The sequence below is a fragment of the Aquarana catesbeiana genome, linkage group LG08 (genome assembly GCF_042186555.1).
Source record: "Aquarana catesbeiana isolate 2022-GZ linkage group LG08, ASM4218655v1, whole genome shotgun sequence".
Classification (NCBI taxonomy): Eukaryota; Metazoa; Chordata; class Amphibia; order Anura; family Ranidae; genus Aquarana; species Aquarana catesbeiana.
This window is the reverse complement of record NC_133331.1, coordinates 306,083,272-306,106,766: the sequence shown is the minus strand read 5'-3', so window position 1 is coordinate 306,106,766 and position 23,495 is coordinate 306,083,272. Positions and strand designations below refer to the sequence as shown.

The 23,495-nt window shown below is 43.0% G+C and overlaps 3 protein-coding genes across 3 annotated transcripts in view; all 3 read right to left on the bottom strand.

The window, feature by feature from the left end:
• The window catches only part of LOC141106900 (uncharacterized), a 153,657-nt gene that overhangs the window by 93,486 nt on the left and 36,676 nt on the right, over window positions 1-23,495 (bottom strand). Inside the window, exons 11-12 of the mRNA XM_073597829.1 lie at window positions 10,493-10,996; window positions 9,140-9,487 (exon numbers count right to left, since the gene is read on the bottom strand). Coding sequence (XP_073453930.1) covers window positions 9,140-9,487; window positions 10,493-10,996 — 852 coding nt within the window. The remainder of the gene's footprint in view (window positions 1-9,139; window positions 9,488-10,492; window positions 10,997-23,495) is intronic.
• Window positions 210-6,276, bottom strand: LOC141105057 (uncharacterized). Its single transcript, XM_073594887.1, is given in 12 exon segments — window positions 210-1,417; window positions 3,173-3,314; window positions 3,440-3,537; window positions 3,656-3,815; window positions 3,930-4,027; window positions 4,144-4,306; window positions 4,435-4,523; window positions 4,642-4,789; window positions 4,907-5,004; window positions 5,121-5,244; window positions 5,331-5,498; window positions 5,617-6,276. Coding segments are annotated over 12 exon segments (2,541 nt in total). The 5' UTR covers window positions 5,710-6,276; the 3' UTR covers window positions 210-257.
• LOC141105097 (uncharacterized) lies at window positions 13,245-22,307 on the bottom strand. The gene is made up of 13 exons (XM_073594948.1): window positions 22,188-22,307; window positions 19,771-19,878; window positions 19,476-19,643; window positions 19,266-19,389; window positions 19,052-19,149; window positions 18,793-18,942; window positions 18,513-18,675; window positions 18,299-18,396; window positions 18,035-18,194; window positions 17,821-17,918; window positions 17,560-17,701; window positions 14,532-14,978; window positions 13,245-13,642 (listed from the first exon to the last, which is right to left on the bottom strand). Exons 2-13 carry the CDS (start codon window positions 19,852-19,854, stop codon window positions 13,410-13,412), a joined length of 1,965 nt encoding a protein of 654 aa, XP_073451049.1. The 5' UTR covers window positions 19,855-19,878; window positions 22,188-22,307; the 3' UTR covers window positions 13,245-13,409.

Here is a 23,495-nt window from a genome sequence, read left to right as displayed (position 1 = left end):
TTCCACACTCGGAACATGAGAAAGGACATCCAAGTGTATGAGTTCTAAGAGTTGATGTTTCAATAGGGAAATCTTTCCCGAACGCTGACCCCGAACTATGATGATGAGGACTCTCCCTCGTGTCTTCTTCGGTATTTAACAAGGCTTCATTCGTGAATGAAACATTTCCCACACTCTGATCTTGAACAAGGACACTCATGCGTGTGATTGTGTTTAACAAGGTCTTCTTTACGAAAAAAAAAACACTTCCCACACTCTTAACAAGAATGGGGGTGTTCATGACCGTGACTTGTGTCGTGATTAAGAAGTGACTGTTTCTCACTAAAAGATTTCCCGCACACTGAACAAGAATAGGGACGCTCGCCCGTGTGAATTCTCTGATGTTTAACAAGGTCTGATTTATATGTGAAAGATTTCCCGCACTCTGGACACGAATAAGGGCGCTCGCCCGTGTGAATTTTCTGGCGTTTAACAAGGTCTCCTTTATGCACAAAATTCTTCAAGCACTCTGAACACTAATGAGGATGCACCGCCGTGTGAATTCTCTTATGTTTACGAAGGTCTGACTTGTCGACAAACCTTTTCCCGCACTCTGGACACGAAAAAGGACGCTCGCCCGTGTGTCTTCTCTGGTGTGTGAGAAATGATTTTTCCTCAATGAAGGATTTCCCGCACTCTGAACAAGTATAAGGGCGCTCCCCCGTGTGAATCCTTTGGTGAGTAATAAGCTGTCCTTTGAAAAGACAATTATACCCGCACTCTAGACACGTAAAAGCACGCTTCCCGGTGTGGATAGTCTGGTGCCTAAGAAAGTTATGTTTTTCGCCGAAACTTCTCCCGCACTCTGAGCACACAAACGGACGCTCACCTGTGTGAATTCTCTGGTGTTTAAGAAGGTTTTCTTTTTGACTAAAAGATTTCCCGCACTCTAAGCATGAGAAAGGACGCTCGCCTGTGTGAACCCTGTGGTGTCTCAGGAGAAATCTTTCCTGATTGAACACTTTCCCGCACTCTGAGCATGAGAAAGACTGTTTACTACGTCTGGCCCTGTGAGTTTTCTGGTGCACAAAAAGTTCTCCAAGTTCAGTGAAAGAATTCCCGCACACTGTACATGAAAATAAACTCTCCCCGGTGTGGCCTACAGAAGATTCCTGGGGATCGGAGAGATTTGTAGATCCGTCCGTACTCTGAGATTTTAGATGGATTTCTGGAGTCACAGAATGTGATTTATCAGAAGATTCCTTCGGATTAGAGGGGTCCATTGATTGCTTCAGATGGTCGGGTCTGTGATGTATATTGTAAATAACGGAATGGACTACTGGAGAATATTGTGTGAGGACAATATCTTCTACATTATAACATGGAGATAAAATAAAAAGTCCCTCAGAGGTATTAGAGTTCCGAACATGGTGTCCGTCTGTTGAAATAAATTTTTAATAAATATTATAAGTATTCTTCATATCATGTATTCAACAGTTATAGGTTGGTACTGAGCTCTGGCATTAGACTGGGTGCAAACATAACGAAAATTACAAATATAAACCATATTAAGGATACAATACATCCAAACCATGTTGGGTAACAGTGTCTGTGTAGTACTGACATTGTTTCTGTGGGAATAGGGAAGAACCTTCCTCCACCACACTTCCAGGACACATGACAACATACTGAAGAACAGACATGGACCTTTCATATGGTGTACAGTATCTCCACCACATTTGTGGGGAACATGACGTTATATTGAGCAATGGAGATGGACCTTTCATATGGTGTACAGTATCTCCACCTCATTTGTTGGGAACATGACATTATATTAAGGTTGGAAATGGACCTTTCATATTGTGTACAGTATCTCTTCATTTGTTGGGAACATGACGTTATATTGAGGAATGGAGATGGACCTTTCATATGATGTACAGTATCCCCTCCTCATTTGTTGGGAACATGACATTATATTGAGGAATGGAGATGGACCTTTCATATGGTGTACAGTACCTCCTCCTCATTTGTTGGGAACATGACATTATATTGAGGAATAGTTACATATAGTTACATAGTAGGTGAGGTTGAAAAAAGACCAATCTATGTGTGGGATTATATGTCAGTATTACATGTATATCCCTGTATGTTGCGGTCGTTCACATGGACCTTTCATATGGTGTACAGTATCTCCTCCTCATTTGTTTGGAAGGTGACTTTATATTGAGGAATGGAGATGGACCTTTCATATGGTGTACAGTATCTCCTCCTCATTTGTTGGGAACATGACATTATATTGAGGAATGGAGATGGTCCTTTCATATGGTGTACAGTATCTCCACCTTATTTGTTGGGAACATGACATTATATTGAGGAATGGAGATGGACCTTTCATATGGTGTACAGTATCTCCACCTTATTTGTTGGGAACATGACATTATATTGAGGAATGGAGATGGACCTTTCGTATGATGTACAGTATCTCCTCCTCATTTGTTGGGAACATGACATTATATAGAGGAATGGAGATGGACCTTTCATATGGTGTACAGTATCTCCTCCTCGTTTGTTGGGAACATGACGTTATATTGAGGAATAGTTACATATAGTTACATAGTAGATGAGGTTGAAAAAAGACACAAGTCCAACCTATGTGTGTGATTATATGTCAGTATTACATTGTATATCCCTGTATGTTGCGGTCGTTCATATGGACCTTTCATATGGTGTACAGTATCTCTTCCTCATTTGTTGGGAACATGACATTTTATTGAGGAATGGAGTTGGACCTTTCATATGATGTACAGCATTGTTTCTCAATTTCAGCCCTCAAGGCGCCCCCAACAGGTCATGTTTTCAGGATTTCCCTCAGATGAAACAGCTGTGGTAATTACTAAGGCAGTGAAACTGATCAAATCACCTGTGCAAAATAATGGATAGCCTGAAAACATGACTTGTTGGGGCGCCTTGAGGACTGGAATTGAGAAACACTGATGTACAGTATCTCCACCTCATTTGTTGGGAACATGACGTTATATTGAGAAATGGAGATGGACCTTTCATATGGTGTACAGTATCTCCTCCTCATTTGTTGGGAACATGACCTTATATTGAGGAATGGAGATGAACCTTAAAAATCGAAATATGGTTTGATAATGAAGGCGGTATTATGATAATTACGATGAGTATTTACCTGGGCTGACATCTAAAGAAGATTCTTTCTCTTTAACGGTCTCCTTCACCCCAACCTCCTCTGCACGCTGATGATAATCCCTCACATACATCTCTGCTTCTTCCTCTTTAACCTCAACTTTCACATTTGCCAGTTCTTCATGCTGAATAAAGAAAATGTTTAAAAATAATATCCTTAAATATCAGCATTAATAACAAAAACGAAATAAATAAATAAAAGATCATCATTTAAAGCGGTTTTAGGTCGCTTTCCATTCTCTCCACCTACCTGATGATGGTGTGCATAGATATGATCCTCCTGTGTGGAATCCCGGGAATACAGAGGAGGAGGACATATCTCTGGTGGGTTCCCATTATTGGATCCATCTGTTGGAAACACACACACACTGACTGAATACATTGTTTCTATGTGTTTATCAGATGATGGGGGATCTAGGTGGACCCTCCGTACTGCTCTCTCCTTTACAATAAAGTCTCCTCTTACCCGGTGATGTGAGGGGCGGCTGATTCTCCATGGAATGAAAAGATTCCTTCTCCTTAATGGGCATCATCATTCCACCTTCCTCAATGGACTGATCACCCATCACATACGTCTCTTTTTCTTCAGCTTTAACCTCAACCTTTATATCCATCAGATCTTTACCCTAATTGTTAAAATGGTTGGGACAAGTGATTTCATTATTCAAAATTAATATCATCTACATATGGTCTTTTATTGTTGAGCCACTTTATTATTCTAGACGCTCTATCCCATTTACCTGATGATGGTGGGGGATGATGTGACCTTCCTGTGTAGAATCCCGGGAATACAGAGGAGGAGGACATCTCTCTGGTGGGTTCCCATTACTGGATCCATCTGTAGGAAACACACACACTGACTGAATACATTGTTTCTATGTGTTTATCAGATGATGGGGGATCTAGGTGGACCCTCCGTACTGCTCTCTCCTTTACAATAAAGTCTCCTCTTACCCGGTGATGTGAGGGGCGGCTGATTATCCATCATGACATGAAAAGATTCCTCATCTTTAATTGGCATCATCGTGACACCCTCTTCCATAGACTGGTCGCCCCTCACATATGTCTCTTCCTCTTCTGCTTTAACCTCAACTTTTATATCTATCGGATCGTCACCCTAAACCAAGGGATTGGTTGGCAAATATAAGTTTTAATGATGCAAGACTACAAAAAAAATATTTTGTAGGGTTCACACACTGTCTTGCATTGTTGAGACACGTTCATGTATTAGATGCTCCAACCAACCTGATAACAGCGTGCGTAGTTGTGATCATCCTGTGTGGAATACAGAGGACGGGGACATATCTCTGGTGGGTTCCCATTATTGGATCCATCTGTTGGAAACACACACACACTGACTGAATACATTGTTTCTATGTGTTTATCAGATGATGGGGGATCTAGGTGGACCCTCCGTACTGCTCTCTCCTTTACAATAAAGTCTCCTCTTACCCGGTGATGTGAGGGGCGGCTGATTCTCCATCCTGGCATGAAAAGATTCCTTCTCCTTGATTGGCACCATCATTTCACCATTTTCCATGGATTGATCACTCCTTTCTTCAGCTTTGACCTCAACCTTTAAATCCATCACATCTTGACCCTAATTATTAAAAATGGTTGAGAACAAGTGATTTCATAATGCAATATCAATATCATCTACATATGGTCTTTTGATTGTTGAGTCGCTTTTATATTCTAGAAGCTCCATCCCACCAACCTCATAATTGTGTGCATAATAATGATGTTCCTGTGTAGAATCCCGGGAATACAGAGAACGGGGACATCTCTCTGGTGGGTTCCCATTACTGGATCCATCTGTAGGAAACACACACACTGACTGAATACATTGTTTCTATGTGTTTATCAGATGATGGGGGATCTAGGTGGAGCCTCCGTACTGATCTCTCCTTTACAATAAAGCCTCATCTTACCTGGTGATGTGAGGGGCAGCTGATTGTCCATCATGACGTCCTTGTAGAGATCCTTGTGTCCTTCTAAATACTCCCACTCCTCCATGGAGAAATAGACAGAGACATCCTGACACCTTATAGGAACCTGACACACACAATGATACAGTCACCATCCAGACACATCCCTTGTCTGTTACTGGATAATGTCCCAGAATTCCCGGCACCGCTCACCTCTCCTGTCAACAGCTCAATGATCTTCCTGGTGACTTTTAGAATTTTCTGCTTGTATTTTACATCTGGTTTCCAGAAATAAGGTGGAGGTATATTGCTTGGGGACAACCCATGTTGATAGTTGTATGCCAATCGCTCTACACAAGTCTTCTTTGCTATATCACAACCCTTTAAAATATTGACAGTAATAACTACTATGTACACCCTCAGAATTCATAAAATCTTTGTTACTTTTGTGTTTTAATCATAGAGATAAGAGTGATGACTCTCCCAGAATTCTCCTCACCTCTCCGGTCAGTAGATAGATGATCTCCATGGTGAGGTCTAATATCTTTTTCATACAGTGATCCTGATCCTCCTCCATCCTCTTGTGATCCATACAGGACACTTCTCTGTGTAGGTGGTAAGCAGTGTATTTATTTTAAACCAGAGGCTCTGGATGGACAGTTGGATAAATTGTTCTATATTTAGGATGTATCCGGTCTATAAACCAGAGGCTCTGGATGGACAGTTGGATAAATGGTTCTATATTTAGGATGTATCCGGTCTACAAACCAGAGGCTCTGGATGGACAGTTGGATAAATGGTTCTATATATAGGATGTATCCGGTCTATAAACCAGAGGCTCTGGATAGACAGTTGGATAAATGGTTCTATATATAGGATGTATCCGGTCTATAAACCAGAGGCTCTGGATGGACAGTTGGATAAATGGTTCTATATTTAGCAAGTATCCGGTCTACAAACCAGAGACTCTGGATGGACAGTTGGATAAATGGTTCTATATTTAGGATGTATCCGGTCTATAAACCAGAGGCTCTGGATGGACAGTTGGATAAATGGTTCTATATTTAGGATGTATCCGGTCTATAAACCAGAGGCTCTGGATGGTCACAGTGACTATGGAGGAAGAGGATGGACATGACAGGGGGGTTACTGGGTGTAAATATAAAATAATATCTTATTACCTCTCATGCCAGTTCTAGCAATGTCTCCTGTCCTACTCCCTACTAACCTTTCACCCAGAATGTTTATGCAACATCACTTCCTCTTTGTACCTTACATCACTTCCCATTTGTACCTTACATCACTTCCTGTTTGTACCTTACGTCACTTCCTGTCTCTGCGTTCCACTGACAATGCGTAGAATCTCCTCCTTGTGGAGAATATATAATCTGCAGCCTACATTGTTTTTTAATTCTTTGACACTGCCCCTCGGTCTTTTTTTTTAAATGTATTTATTGTTTATATAATACCCAAGTTAAAAACCAAACTACAAAAATAAATAAGGAAAATAATTTGATTTTTCATATTTTTTTTTTTTCTGAAATAAAAAAAAAATACACAGACTAATAATGCATATATTATTTCCGATGCTTACTGTATATTCTCTTTCTTGGGGTCTTGGCTTCTCCCCATGTCAGCATACTATAATAAATCTAATAATATATCTAAATAGATGCCATATACATGAAGACTTAAAATTATGTGAATTTCTCTATTGAGAAAAATTACAGTACTCGAAATTATCAATAGGTGGCATTTTAAGTGCCTTCACAGCGATCATTTAGAGGAAATCACAAATGAAAAACCTAGAGTTATATTAGCGTTGTAGGTTTTTTTTTCCATTTATTTTATTATAATTGACATGTTTTTATTATTACAGGTAGTTATATAGAGCTAACAATTTACGCAGAGATTTTCATATACAGTATATTGTGCATTTACATCGGTCCATGCCCTCATGGAGCTTACAGTCTAAGGTCCCTAATTCCCATTCATACACACATATACTAGGGCCAATTTAGGCCAATTAACCCACCAGCATGTCTTTTTCACATTTAAATTTATTGCTGTCATTTTGGAGCTTACAAGTCCCCTATGTGATAGAACTGGGAAGGTGACAGGTCCTCTTTAAACCCCCCCAATGTCTTTACTGCCATCCACTGCAGCCAATTAAGCACAGATTGTGCTTGATTAGCTGACTCCCCGGCCACAGCAGTCATGGAATGACAGCTCTGAAGCCGGAAATGCTCAGAGCTGAGCACTACCGGCTTCATGCACAGCAGAGGAGATCGAGGAACGAATGCTTAATGAAAGTACTGTAAAAGTTATCAAGAGGCTATACAGCCACCTGGATCTCTTTTTTTTTTTCACTTTAAAAAAAAACTTGTGGCAAAAAACTGAAAATTCCCTATCAAATACTTATTGTAATTTTCTTTCCCGATGAACTCCATGGAAGCCTACGTGTGAGTTTAGCCCCGCCTCTACTACTACTTTATAGGTCTCCACTCACATAAATCTTTGCTCCGAGCCACCAGCCGTGTTCGGTAACTAGCCTACTCCAGCCAATGGGAGGGAACTTCTGCTGCCATGGAGTCCATCAGGAAAGGAAAATTACGGTAAGTATTTGATAATGATAGGGATTCCGTTTTCCTGACAGACTCCATGGCAGCCTACGTGTGGGAAATAACTTGCCGCACATACCCGGGTGGGCAACATGCTGAACAAATGATTTAATTAACACCATCAACCGACAGTACTTGTAAACCAAAATTAACAGAAGACAGAGCAGCCGATTCAACAGTAATGAGACTGGATTGACGACCAGGAAGCCGCCCTGCAGATCACTTGGGGAGCGACGTGACGTGATGCTGCCCATGAAGTTGAGACGCTTCTGGTTGAATGCACAGTCTCCGGAGGTGCCAAGCCCTTCCCTTTATAGGCCCATTGAGTAGCTTGAACGATCCATGCAGTAATGGATCTGACGGAAGCACTGCAGCCCCTTGTTCCTCCCAGGGAGCAGGACAAAGAGATACTCGGACTGTGGAAAGGGAGCCGTGGCCTCCAGTTATTGTCCCAAGGTGACACCAACATCGAGGGGATGCAACTCCAGGCTTCCGGCTGATCTAAAGGTGGGAAGCATAATCTCCTGATTCTCGTGCAAAATTGAGGTGACCTTGGGCTTTGCCACCAGCATCAGGATTAGAATCACTCTGTCCGGAAAGAAGGGGTTCTTTTGACCCTAAGGCTTTGATCTCGGATATCCTCTTTGCTGAAGTGATGGCTTCCAAAAAGGCAGTTTTGAGGACAAGTTCTTTGATCGAAAGTGGTTTGTCTAGCTGTGAGAAAAAAATCGAGGACCAGTGGGAAATCCCACTTGGGGAACCTCGGTTTTCTTTGTGGCCTGAACCTAACTGCCCCCTTAAAGAATTGATGAACAAGGGTGTGCCTGGCCCACGACACCCCAGTGAAAGCTGAGATCCCTGACACTTGTACCCGGAGGGAACTGACAGATAGGGCCATATCCAGGCTTGAATGCAGGAAGCTTAGGATGTCCTGGACTGCTGGGGCACCACACAGGTTGGCCCCGGAAGACATATGGCTTTGGCCCATATTTGTTCATAAACCTGGTTAGTGCTTCTTCTCCTTGCACTCAGGAGTTTGGCACCCTAGTGCCTCCAGCCTTCTCCTTTCAAGAACCAGGCCTTTAGGTGCAGATGAGCCGGGCAGGGATGTAGTGTCGTGCCCTGAGATAGCAGGTCTGGTCTGAGCGGCAGGGGAACTGTTTCCTGAAAGCTGGGAAGTGTCAGGAGGGAGAACCAAGGCCAGTAAGGAATTATGGCTATCACCTCCGCTTCTTCCGTCCGAATGGAGTGACAGTTGCATAGGTTATTCTGCTGGAGCCACCAGGGGAGGGAACTCCTCATGGCCGATGTAATGTAAATGCGCTGGCCTTTACTGCCTGACCACCACCGCTGAAGAAAGCCTTTCTGTAAGGGCCGCATTCTCCACTGTGTCCACTTCACCATAGGTATCATGGCCACCACGGTGCCGATGATCCTCAGACACTGGAGAGCATGGGGAGAACGAGCCATGCATATCCTGTCTCGAACTATCACAACCTTCTCCTCGGGTAGGGGGATGGTGCCTCTCACTGTGTCGAAGCGAGCTCCGAGGAACACAAGGGACTGTGAAGGTTCCAACTGATTCTTCTCTAGGTTCAGGAACCACCCAAATCCCCGGAGAGCGAAGATGAGCTGACCCCTGTGTTCTAGGAGTTGATTTCTATCTTTAGCCAGCAGGAGGGAATCCTCGAGGTAATGATGGAGACGGATCCTTCTGGTTCTCAACAGAGCCACAACAGCCAATAAGACCTTTGAGAAGACACGTGGAGATGTCCACAGCCAAAAGGGGAGACAGGTGAATTGTAAATGAAGCTGGCCTATGGAAAACCGGAGAAACTGTTGGAAATCCGCTGCCATGTGGAAATAAGCGTCCTTTAGATCTATAGAAACTAGCCAGTCTCCTGGTTGGACCGACTGCTGGATTGTGGACAGTGTCTCCATTTTGAACCTTTCTTTTCTGATGAAGCGGTTCAGATAAGTGAGATCTAAGCCTCCGTTCATTGTTCTTCTTTTGTAACATAAAGAGAAGGAAGTAAATCCCCATGCCTCGCTGGTTGTCTGGGACAGGAATAGCAGCGCCTTGTTCCAACAAAGAGTCTACGTAAGCTAATAGGATCTGCCTTTTTTCTTCTGAGGCCGGAAGAGATGTGGGAACACACCTGAGCTGGGAGTGCTGCTGAAGGTTCAAGCATGGCCTGAAGAGACCATTCTGACTGTCCAGAAGTCTTGGATTGAGGCGGCACAGACATGCCGATTGCGCAGAAGGTGAGCCCGCACCTGGCTTGTCTGAGCGGGCCCAATCTCAAAAAGACTTGGTCGGTTCCCGCTCTCTTGTCGAACTGCTCTTGGCGGATTTCTTGAAGGAAGACTGTTAAGACCAGGGATCTCAAACTGGAGGCCCTCCAGATGTTGCAAAACTACAAGTCCCATGAGGCATTGCAAGGCTGGCAGTTACAAGCATGACTCCCACAGGCAGAGGCATGATGGGACTTGTAGTTTCGCAACAGCTGGAGGGCCGCCAGTTTGAGACCCCTGGTTTAGACTTTCAAAATCTTGAGAATTTGCGGCCAGGCTTGTAGCTATGTGCCTCCCTGGCACGCTCCTGGTTCTGCTTCCTTGGAAAGGTTCTTCTCTGGCCTTGCATACGCGGTCCTGAGAAAAGAACCCCGACTTACCCCCAGTGGCCTGGGTTATGGCATTATCCGACTTATTGCTGAAAAGGGAGGACCCCCCAAAGGGAATTCGACACCACACCTGTTTAGAAGCCAGGTCGGCCAGCCACGGACAGAGCCACAGGGTGCGCTTGGCAGTGACTGCTGAAAGCATAACCCGAGCCACCAGGCGGATATGGATGGAAGGCTCCCCCAGAAAGTTAGATGCCAATTTAAGATCCTGGATGGGCAAACTCCTGACCAATTCTTCCGAGACGTTCCTAAGCGTCTCATTCACGTTCTCTGTGCAAATTTCCATGGCTTTTGACATTGCAGCCAGAGCTAAGGCTGGCTTGCAGGCCATACCTGCTGTTAGGTAGACCTGTTTAAGGTCAGAATCGATCCGCCTATCCATGGCATCCCATAAAGAGACCGTGTTTTCCAGGGGAAGGGTCACATGTTTGACCAGCCTCATCACGGCTGCATCCAAATTCCATTCCAAATGCTTGACCTCTTCCTCTTTGAAGGGATAAAGCTTCAGCACTTTTGACAGCATAGAGTTCTTTTTCTCTACTTTGCCCCACTCATCAAAAATGACTTCACCCAGCTCAGTAAGAAACGGGAAATTGGGCACTATTTTCCACATTTTTTGGGAATGTTCCAAACTACAAACTTTCTGGCAACCAGTCCTTCGACTCATTCACAAATTCACAGACATTTCCCTAACCAACAACCCTGCTGCGGTGCTACTAAACCTCACTTCCATGTCAAGAAAGAGCTACCACAAATCTCTTACACACCTTCTCGATGCTGCTAGAGCTTGCATACCGAGCCAATGGAAGCAGCAATCTGCCCCCCCAATGGTTCGCAAGGATTAATTATATTGAACGGATAGAAGATTTGACTGCTACAGGGAATACCTCCGCTATACATAGTCTGGCCTTATTGATTGTCAGAAGCTTTAACTTTAAACCTAGCCTTCGCACTGCTCGATGAGCTGTGGGCACCCCTCACCCCCTAGGTGGGACCTCGCCCCTTCCCTTCCCCTTAACCCCCCCCTTCTTCCTTCCCCCTTTTTTTTTCTTTTTTTGATCATCACCAGGTCGAGGTAAGGCGTACAAGCTGCACTTGGGGGCGATAGGGCCACGTGATAGTAGCTAGGCTATCTGGCCAATGCGCCGCTTGCCAGTGGCTAGGCCTCTAGCTTCCTCCAGCGCCTCTTCCATTTGCAAAATCCATACCCTGCTAATAGCTAGGGCTTATCTGAGTTTTGTGACTCTTCTTCCCTGGGGTCGCAGCTCAGCCGGTCCTGATCGTAGGAGAATCTTCTGGTAGGAGGACCATCAACTCGGTCCTTCGGAAAAGGACAGAAAAAGAACACGGCCGCTGGCTCGGAGCAAAGATTTATGGGAGTGGAGTCATATAGGGTAGTAGTAGAGGCGGGGCTAAACCCACATGTAGGCTGCTATGGAGTCTGTCAGGAAAATAGGATCTTCCAACGACTCAACATGCCTCTCAGCAAATACCTTGGAGTGTCTCCTTTCCAAAAAGGGGTCATTTGGGGGGTGTTTATAATGTCCTGGCATTTAGGGCCTCCAAAAATGTGATGGGTAGTCAAGAAATCCAATGTGTAATTAATGCCCCTTGAGAGCCTGAAAGTGCTCATTGGATTTTGGGACCCTGTACGTAGCTAGGCTGCAAAAAAAGTCTCACGCATGTGGTATCACCATACTCAAAAGAAGTAGCAGAATGTGTGTTTGAGGTGTAATTCCATGTATACCCATGGCATGCCTGAGAAATATCTCATTAAAAAGTGACAAATTTGTGTAAAAAAAAAAAAAAAAGTTTCCAAAAACGTGTGCCAAAAAATTAAGACCTTCTATAAATTCAACATGCCTTTCGTGAAATACCTTGGGGTGTCTGCTTTACAAAAAGGGGTAATTTAGGGGGGTGTTTATACAGTCCTGGCATTTTAGGGCCTCCAAAAATGTGATAGGCAGTCAGGAAATCCAATGTTCAATTAATGTCCCTTTAAAAAGCCTGAAGGTACTCACTGGATTTTAGGCCCCGGTACGGGGCTAGGCTGCACAAAAGTGTCACACATGTGGTATCCCCATCCGCCGAAGAAGTAGCAGAGTGTGTTTTGAAGTGTAATTCCACATATTCCCATGGCATGGGTAAGAAATATCTTATTAAAATGCATTTTCCAAAAACTTGTGGCAAAAAAAAAAAATCTTCTATGTATTCAATATGCCTCTCAAATATCTTGGGATGTCTACTTTCCAAAAAGGGGAAATTTAGGGGGGGGTTAAAAACATTATGTGTATGGCCATCAATAGGAGTTTCTGCCACACTCCTAATGTTGGGCATACTTGTAATGTTTTTTTTCCGATCAGCATTAGGGCTGACCGAAAAAAAGCCAATCGATGTGGATGAAGAAACCTCTGCCAGAAAAAGTGTATGCCCAACATTAGAATCCTTCACCATAGATCCACCCCATGTTTCTAATGTTGGGCATAAGTCATCTGTCTGTGGGCTGAAAGAAAGAAAGAACCCAACAAATTCCTCCAGTCACATCGATTGCTGCACATGAAGAAATCTCTGCCGTAAAGTGAAGAAAAGTAAATGCCGAGCAAGTACCGCCACCTGACCACCCCACGCTCCTAATGCTGGGCATACATGTTCTTTTTTTTAATTGTGGATGAGAAATCTCCCCCTGCAGCGCTGCAGCCACTGATGTATGTATTCTGAGAGCAACACCCTGTTGCTCTCAGAATACACAAATCAGTTCTGCAGCTGATTGGCGTTCCTGCAAAGCAAACAACAGTTAACAATAACACACAGTAACAATATAACAGTAACTCAATAAAACTACTTTTTTTTTTACTTTTTTTGTAGCTTTTTGGTAACAACTTTTTCAGCCTTTGGTTTTAAAGTCTCTGATAGTTTCCTGACTACCTATCATATTTAGAGGCACAGAATTGCGTGGATCCCTTTAATGTGCTGTGTTGTACCCAAGACTAATAGTTCACTAAGGTATGGTAGCGCCGGAAGCAGTTCTTGATGCAGAGACCAGGGTGGTTAGGACAAGAGGGACAATAATACCGGGTGTCGCGCCTCATTCCGCGTTTACTACAAACACGACATCTTCTCTGGGGTGCCCTTTGTGTTGGGGTGGGTTGGAGGATATCTGGAAAATGCCTCTCGTGCAGACGGCTAGCTGCCTCTGGGTTTGGGCGTTGGGCCACAGCACCTTCAGGACACAAACAAAACCAGAATCAGTGACCAGCGCACAATAGAACGGATCTTTAATCATTTATATCTAAAAAATATAATTCGATTTCTTTTAAAATTACGAACTTAAAAGTTAAACATTTCCCACACTCGGAAGACGAAAAGCTCTCCTCCCGTTGGTGAATTCTCTGGTGTTTATGAAGGTCCTCTATTTTTGGGTGAAACATTTCCCGCAATCTGAACATCTAAGTAGACCTACAGCTTTCTCTGGTGTAAAAGGAGGCTCTCTTTCTGAGTGAAACATTTCCCGCACTCTGAACATGAAAGTAGACATTCACCTGTGATTTTTCTGGTGTAAAAGGCTTACTTTCTGAGTGAAACATTTCCCGCACTCTGAAGATAGACAAGGGTGGCTCATTTATGTCACACTCTGATCTTGAGAAAGGATGCTCAACCATGTGAATTATTGGTGTTTAACAACATCTTCTTTATGAATAAAACGTTTCCCACACTCTTAACATAAATGGGGATGTTCAGGGTTGTGACTTGTGTGAGGATTAAGAAATGGCTGTTTTTCATTAAAAGGTTTCCCGCACACTGAACAGAAATAGGGGCGTGCGGTCCTCTGGGGTCTAGCAAACGTAATATTCAGACACCCATGTGAATTCTTCGGTGTTTGAGAAGGTCTCCTTTTGAAATGCAAGAATACCTGCACTGGGAACATGGGAAAGGACGCTCACCTCTGTGAATTCTCTTGTGCCTACGAAGGTTATTTTTTACATTAAAACATCTCCCGCACTCTGAGCATACATACGGACGCTCTCCCGTGTGAATTGTCTGGTGTCTAAGAAGGTGCTGTTTTTGACTAAAACTTTTGCCGCACTCTAAGCATGAGAAAGGACGCTCACCTGTGTGAACCCTGTGGTGTCTAAGGAGAGATCTTTCCTGACTGAAAATTTTCCCGCACTCCGAGCATGAGAAAGAACGTTTATCAATATGAGTTTTCTGGTGCAGAAGAAGTTCTCCAAGTTCAGCGAAAGAATTCCCGCACACTGTACATGAAAATAGACTCTCCCCGGTGTGGCTTAAAGAAGATTCCTGGGGATCGGAGAGATTTGTAGATCCGTCCGTACTCTGAGATTTTAGATGGATTTCTGGGGTCACAGAATGTGATTTATCAGAAGATTCCTTCGGATTAGAGGGATCCATTGATTGCTTCAGATGGTCGGGTCTGTGATGTATATTGTAAGTAATAGAGTGTACTACTGGAGAATATTGGACAACAAAGTCTTCTGCATTACGATATGGAGTTGAAATAAAAAGTCCCTCAGAAGACTTCCAAACATGGTGTCCGTCTGTTGAAAGCAATTTTAAATAACGGTTATAAGTATTCTTTATATCATGTATTCAACAGTTATAGGTTGGTACTGAGCTCTGGCATTAGATTGGGTGCAAACATAACAAAAATTACAAATATAAACCATATAAAGGATACAATACGTCCAAACATACATCTCCTTCTCATTTGTTGGGAACATGACATTATATTGAGGAATGGAGATGGACCTTTCATATGGTGTACAGTATCTCCTTCTCATTTGTTGGGAACATGACATTATATTGAGGAATGGAGATGGACCTTTCATATGGTGTACAGTATCTCCTCCTCATTTGTTGGGAACATGATGTTATATTGAGGAATGGAGATGGACCTTTCATGTGGTGTACAGTATCTCCTCCTCATTTGTTGGGAACATGACGTTATATTGAGGAATGGAGATGGACCTTTCATATGGTGTACGGTATCTCCTCATTTGTTGGGAACATGACGTTATATTGAAGAATGGAGATGGACCTTTCATATGGTGTACAGTATCTCCTCCTCATTTGTTGGGAACATGACGTTATATTGAGGAATGGAGATGGACCTTTCATATGGTGTACAGTATCTCCATCTCATTTGTTGGGAACATGACGTTATAATGAGGAATGGAGATGGACCTTTCATATGGTGTACAGTATCTCCATCTCATTTGTTGGGAACATGACGTTATATTGAGGAATGGAGATGAACCTTTCATATGGTGTACGGTATCTCCTCCTCATTTGTTGGGAACATGACGTTATAATGAGGAATGGAGATGGACCTTTCATATGGTGTACAGTATCTCCTCCTCATTTGTTGGGAACATGACGTTATATTGAGGAATGGAGATGGACCTTTCATATGGTGTACAGTATCTCCTCCTCATTTGTTGGGAACATGACGTTATATTGAGGAATGGAGATGGACCTTTCATATGGTGTACGGTATCTCCTCCTCATTTGTTGGGAACATGACGTTATAATGAGGAATGGAGATGGACCTTTCATATGGTGTACAGTATCTCCTCCTCATTTGTTGGGAACATGACGTTATATTGAGGAATGGAGATGGACCTTTCATATGGTGTACAGTATCTCCTCCTCATTTGTTGGGAACATGACGTTATATTGAGGAATGGAGATGGACCTTTCATATGGTGTACAGTATCTCCTCCTCATTTGTTGGGAACATGACGTTATATTGAGGAATGGAGATGAACCTTTCATATGGTGTACAGTACTTCCTAGAATCTCTGTTTTTCTGGTATGACATTTGGAAATCATTTACAAGATGCTGCAGATTCTTCATCACTTTTAAACAATTGGTATCTCTATGACTATAAAAAATATTTCCTCAGTATTAGGGTTGTCCCGATACCACTTTTTTAGGACCGAGTACAAGTACCGATACTTTCTTTCAAGTACTCGCCGATACCGATTACCGATACTTTTTTTTTTAATGTCATGTGACAGTTTTTTTTTGGCTATTTTTTTTGGGGGGGGGGGGGGTTAAACGTTGTATGTGTGTGTGTTTTTTTGTTTTTTTTACAATTTTTATTTATTACAATAATATTTTTATATTCTTTATTGTTTTTTTTTTTTTTTTTTTTTTTCTTTAATCATCCCTTTTGGGGGGTTTGGTGAGATATCAGGGGTCTTAACAGACCTCTGATATCTCCCCCTTGAGACAGAGAAAGAGACAGAGGATAGAGATTCCCCAGTCCCTTTCTCTGCAGCGTCAGCTGCACTGAGTATGAATGGAGAGAAGACAGCGGCTTCTCTCCATTCATAAACTGACACATCGTAATCACAGGAGATTACAATGTTTCAGTTATGTGAATGGACAGAGTCAGCTGACTCTCTCCATTTACAAAGGAAGGAGGAGGGGGACGGAGGAACGGAGGGGGAGAACGGAGGGGGACAGATAAGGAAAGAGGAATGCAGGGGACAGCGGAGAGGCACAGAGGAACGGAGGGGGCACGGAGGAGGATGCAGTGACAGTCAGCTGTGAGCGATTACCGCTGTATGTCACTAAAGCTGGTGAAAGCCGCTGGGGGAGAATCTTGTAACTCCCCCACGTGCCGATCACAGCTGTCCTCTAGGTATCGGGGGAAGCATCGGGAGCATTTGCCCGAGTACAAGTACTTGGGCAAATGCTCGGTATCGGTGCCGATACCGATACTAGTATCGGTATTGGGACAACCCTACTCAGTATATTTACTCCCTCAATACCAGCAAGTTTCTTCATTTAAAAAAAAATGTAGCAGAATCAGATCACCTTAGGGGGTCTACTATCCAAAAAGGTGTCAATTATTTTTTTGTACTTTCCTGTTATTATTTCACAAATGTTATACTGAAATGTAATGTTGTTTCACATTTTTGGTCTTCTTTTTAAAGGATAACAATAAAGAACACAATTGGCATTAAATACCACCAAACAAAGCTTTATCTGTCTCAAAAAATGAAATAAAAATGCCATTGGGTACAGTGTTCCATAACTGAGTGTTTGTCAGTCAGGCTATTATGACACTGAAAGAGGATAATGAAGGGGGCTTTACAATGACTATTTACCTGTGCTGATATCTAAAGAAGACTCCTCCTCTTTAGGTGACTCCATCATCCTAACCTTTTCAGCAGGCCAATGATCAGAACTCACCAACGTCTCTTCTTCTTCCTCTTTAATCTCAAATTTCACATCTGCTAGTTCTTCATGCTAAATTAAGAGAATAATTGAAAAATAACCACCTTAAATATCAGCACCAATAACAAAAAATGAAATAAAAGATCATAGTTTAAAGCAGTTGGAAGTCACTTTATATTCTCTCCACCTACCTGATGATGGTGAGGGATGGGGTGACCTTCCTGTGTGGAATCCCGGGAATACAGAGGACGGGGACATCTCTCTGGTGGGTTCTCATTACTGGATCCATCTGTAGGAAACACACACACTGACTGAATACATTGTTTCTATGTGTTTATCAGATGATGGGGGATCTAGGTGGAGCCTCCGTACTGCTCTCTCCTTTACAATAAAGTCTCCTCTTACCTGGTGATGTGAGGGGCGGCTGATTCTCCTTCATGGCATGAAAAGATTCATCCTCTTTAATTGGCATCGTGGTGCCCTTTTCCACGGACTGATCGCCCCTCACATATGTCTCTTCTTCTTCTGCTTTAACCTCAACTTTTATATCTATCGGATTGCCACCCTAAACCAAAGAAAAGGTTGGCGGATATGAGGTTTAATCATAGGGTTTCGCAACACTGTCTTGTATTGTTGTGTCACGTTGATGTTTTAGATGCTTCAACCAACCTGATAAAAGCGTGCATAGTTGTGATCTTCTTGTGGGGAATCCCAGGAATACAGAGGACGGGGACATCTCTCTGGTGGGTTCCCATTACTGGATCCATCTGTAGGAAACACACACACTGACTGAATACATTGTTTCTATGTGTTTATCAGATGATGGGGGATCTAGGTGGACCCTCCGTACTGCTCTCTCCTTTACAATAAAGTCTCCTCTTACCCGGTGATGTGAGGGGCGGCTGATTCTCCATCATGACATTAAAAGACCCCTTCTCTTTATTTGGCACCATCATTTCAAACTTTTCTATGGACTCATCACCCATCACATACGTCTCTTTTTCTTCAGCTTTAACCTCAACTTTTATATTCATCAGATCTTTACCCTAATTCATGAAAATGGTTGGGAAAATATGATTTCATGATGCTAAAATCAATACCGCCTACATATGGTCTTATATTGTTGAGTCGCTTTGATATTCTAGATGCTCCATCCCACCAACCTGATGATGGTGAGGGATGGTGTGATCTTCCTGTGTGGAATCCTGGAAATACAGAGGACCTCCCCCTCCTGTAGACTGCTGAGCTCCGTTTATAGACATCTCTTCTTCTTCCTCTTTAATCTCAGCTTTGATGTCTTTCAGTTTCTCATCCTAAACCCCAAAGATGAAAGAATATATGTGTAAAACGGAACAAGAGATTACATAGAAGAGTGTCCTCTCATAGCTTAGAATTCTGTTCTAGTTGCTCAGCCCCACCTACCTGATGATGGTGAGGGATGGTGTAACCTTCCTGTGTGGAATCCCGGGAATACAGAGGACAGGGACATCTCTCTGGTGGGTTCCCATTACTGGATCCATCTGTAGGAAACACACACACTGACTGAATACATTGTTTCTATGTGTTTATCAGATGATGGGGGATCTAGGTGGACCCTCCGTACTGCTCTCTCCTTTACAATAAAGTCTCCTCTTACCCGGTGATGTGAGGGGCGGCTGATTCTCCATCATGGCGTCCTTGTAGAGATCCTTGTGTCCTTCTAAATACTCCCACTCCTCCATGGAGAAATAGACAGTGACATCCTGACACCTTATAGGAACCTGACACACACAATGATACAGTCACCATCCAGACACATCCCTTGTCTGTTACTGGATAATGTCCCAGAATTCCCGGCACCGCTCACCTCTCCTGTTAGCAGCTCAGCGATCTTCCTGGTGACTTCTAGAATCTTCTGCTTGTATTTTATCTCTGGTTTCCAGACATAAGGATGAGGTACACTGGTCAGGGATGTCCCATGTTGATAGTTGTATGGCAGTTGCTCACCAGAAGCCTTCTTTGCTATTACGTAACCCTTTAAAAAGCAGACAGTAACAACTACTTCTATGTACACCTTCAGAATCCATCAAATCTTTAGTCACAGATTTTTAATAAGTAGAGATAAAAGTGATGTCATGTGACCCTCCCAGAATCCTCCTCACCTCTCCGGTCAGTAGATAGATGATCTCCATGGTGAGGTCTAATATCTTTTTGATACAGTGATCCTGATCCTCCTCCATCCTCATGAGATCTATACAGGACACTTCTCTCTGTAGACGGATAACAAAAACTGAGAATTACTTGCACCGTGCTGGCACGATATGTGCACAGAATTCCTCTATACAGACATCTTAGAAAGCTTGTGATATTACAGGCTATTCTACACTCTGCATCAACAGTTGGATAAATATATTTAGGTTGTATATAGTCTATAAACCAGAGGCTCTGGATGGACAGTTGGATAAATGGTTCTATATTTAGGATGTATCTGGTCTATAAACCAGAGGCTCTGGATGGACAGTTGGATAAATGACTCTATATTTAGGATGTATCCGGTCTATAAACCAGAGGCTCTGGATGGACAGTTGAATAAATGGTTCTATATTTAGGATGTATCTGTTCTATAAACCAGAGGCTCTGGATGGACAGTTGGATAAATGGTTCTATATTTAGGATGTATCTGGTCTATAAACCAGAGGCTCTGGATGGACAGTTGAATAAATGGTTCTATATTTAGGATGTATCTGTTCTATAAACCAGAGGCTCTGGATGGACAGTTGGATAAATGGTTCTATATTTAGGATGTATCCGGTCTATAAACCAGAGGCTCTGGATGGACAGTTGAATAAATGGTTCTATATTTAGGATGTATCTGGTCTATAAACCAGAGGCTCTGGATGGACAGTTGGATAAATGGCTCTTTATTTAGGATGTATCAGGTCTATAAACCAGAGGCTCTGGATGGACAGTTGGATAAATGACTCTATATTTAGGATGTATCCGGTCTATAAACCAGAGGCTCTGGATGGACAGTTGAATAAATGGTTCTATATTTAGGATGTATCTGTTCTATAAACCAGAGGCTCTGGATGGACAGTTGGATAAATGGTTCTATATTTAGGATGTATCTGTTCTATAAACCAGAGGCTCTGGATGGACAGTTGGATAAATGGTTCTATATTTAGGATGTATCCGGTCTATAAACCAGAGGCTCTGGATGGACAGTTGGGTAAATGGTTCTATATTTAGGATGTATCCGGTCTATAAACCAGAGGCTCTGGATGGACAGTTGGATAAATTATTATTATTATACAGGATTTATATAGTGCCAACGGGGCCTGATTCCTGTGTATAGTGAGAGGGGCCAGTGAGGCTAAAAGTGAAGCCTCCCTGGACAGAAGTGGCTAGGTCGGTGCAGGACAGGGGTGAGATTTTGTCATAGAGGTGGTCAGTAGCAGAGAAGGGTTGAGATGATGTAGGTCTCTACGGGTAACTGTTACGCGGTTCGAGGGAGAGGAGGTGGAGAGGGAGAGAGTGAAACTAAAAAGGTAGTGATCAGAAAGAGGGAATGGATAGTTGGAGAGGTTGCACGGAGTGCATAGGTGGGAGAAAACGAGGTCAAGGGTATTGCCTTCAGAGTGAGTAGAAGCATGTATCCACTGCTTCAGGTCAAAGGAGGAAATTAGACTGAGAAGTTTGGAAGTAGCAGAGGAGTGTTAGTATTAATAGGGATATTGAAGTCCTCAAGAATGATTGTGGGGATTTCAGAAGGGAAAACATAGGGTAGCCAGGCAGAGAAGTCATCAAGAAAGGTTGATACTGGTCCAGGGGGCCGGGAGATCACGGCTATCCTTGAAAAAAACTGGGGAGAAAAGTCTAATACAATGTGCCTCTAATGAGGAGAGTGACAGAGAGGGAGGTGGTTGAAGTACCTGAAAGGTGCTATGTGGGGCCAGAAGGATTCCAACACCCCCCTCCCTTGCGTCCACTGAGTCAGGGGGAGCGAGTCCATAGAAGACCACCATGGGATAGGGCAGCAGAAGATGCAGTGTCGGATTCATGAAGCCAGGTTTCGGTAATGGCGAGTAGATTAAATGAGTTAGCGATAAAGAGATCATGGAGAAAGAGACGGGAGGGTAAACAGGTCACCTGTAGTCTGTGTGGTGTTTTCCAAAGTATTTTCTTGTGTTTATTCGCTTTGTGGTTCTATATTTAGGGTGTATCCGGTCTATAAACCAGAGGCTCTGGATGGACAGTTGGATAAATGGTTCTATATATAGGATGTATCTGGTCTATAAACCAGAGGCTCTGGATGGACAGTTGGATAAATGGTTCTATATTTAGGATGTATCCAGTCTATAAACCAGAGGCTCTGGATGGACAGTTGGATGAATAGTTCTATTTTTAGGATGTATCTGGACTTTAAATATATAAACAATATATAAACTTCAATTAAATACACATATTTTATGTGTATCATCCTTTGCTGAAGATAAAAGACGTCACAGTGACTATAGAGGAAGAGGACGGACATGATGGGGGGGTTACTGGATATAAATAGAAAATAATATCTTATTACCTCCTCTACTGCCAGTTCCTGCAATGTCTCCTCTCTACTTCATCCCAACTCACCTCTCACCCAGAACTTCCTGCTTCTACCTGCCATCACTTCCTGTTTGTATCTTACGACACCTCCTGTCTTTGCCCCACATCACTTCCTGTTTCTGCAGTCCTTTGACAATTCATAGTATCACCTCCTTGTGGGGAATATGATTACTGCAGCCTTTGTTTTTCCAATACTTTGCTGCTTCTTAGTGCGTTCTTCATTTTTATCGTTAATTTCAACACCCAAAAATGGTATTTTAGATACAATAAATTCCCTTTCTCGGCTCCTCCTTATGTCAGTGTATTACAGGTCAGTTCTGCCCTTGACCCCACAGAATGGTCCAATAACTAGTCTGCCCTTTTTTTTTCAATTCAGCCCCTCCGCAGTGTGGATTCGAAAAAGGAACACTAGGGTGGGAATTCCACCATCACAAGGAGCCAAGGAAGAAAAACAATGGTGACTAGCTAGTACGCTACGACAAACATAAATAACTATCATTGATCAGCATGGAGAAGTCTCTCCCAGAACTACAACAGACTGATGTCTACCTCTGAGCAGGTCATGTACTCTGGTCGGACATTGGTCACAGCTACCTGGACTTTTTTTTTTTTTTAAATCTTTATTTTGGGAGTGCAGATTATACATAGAGTTCAACAATACAGTATGACAGTTATCTGTTTCTGTAAATATTTTTCACACATAGCAAAGAAAAGAAAATCAAATATGTATTAGTTTAACAGCAGGTATGGCGACATGACATTGTAGCTAACTATGTGACTCTCAAGGGGTCACTCCAGTCTATCCCTGTTGTCTGAGTAGTGCTCTGCCATCTTTTGGTGAATTAAGTCTATGCATTGCGTTATATACAATTTATGGTGTTCAACCCTACGGGCATAGGGGTGGCACCAATGTGGGATACTGCAATCCGGGGTTTTTTTTGTTTTTGTTTGTGTTGTTTTTCCCCTACCCCCCTCCCCCCCCACCGCTGGGGAAAGGAGGCGAGGAACACTATCAGTGTCAAGAAAGGGAAAAAGGAATAGAAAAGGGGGGAAACAGAAGTGGAAAAGTAAGAAGGGGGGAGGGGTAGGCATAGGGTTCTGGCGAGGCCGGCGGCCCACAGTCCCGAAGCCTCCGGGAACAAACTTCTATATGTACGAGTTATAGTCATCTGAGAAGCGGAACATATTCCAATGTGTCCAACGGGTGCCATGTTCCTCCTCCTTATTCCTGAGAGCAGCTGTGAGGCTCTCCATCTGCTGAATATCACAGACCCTGTTAAAC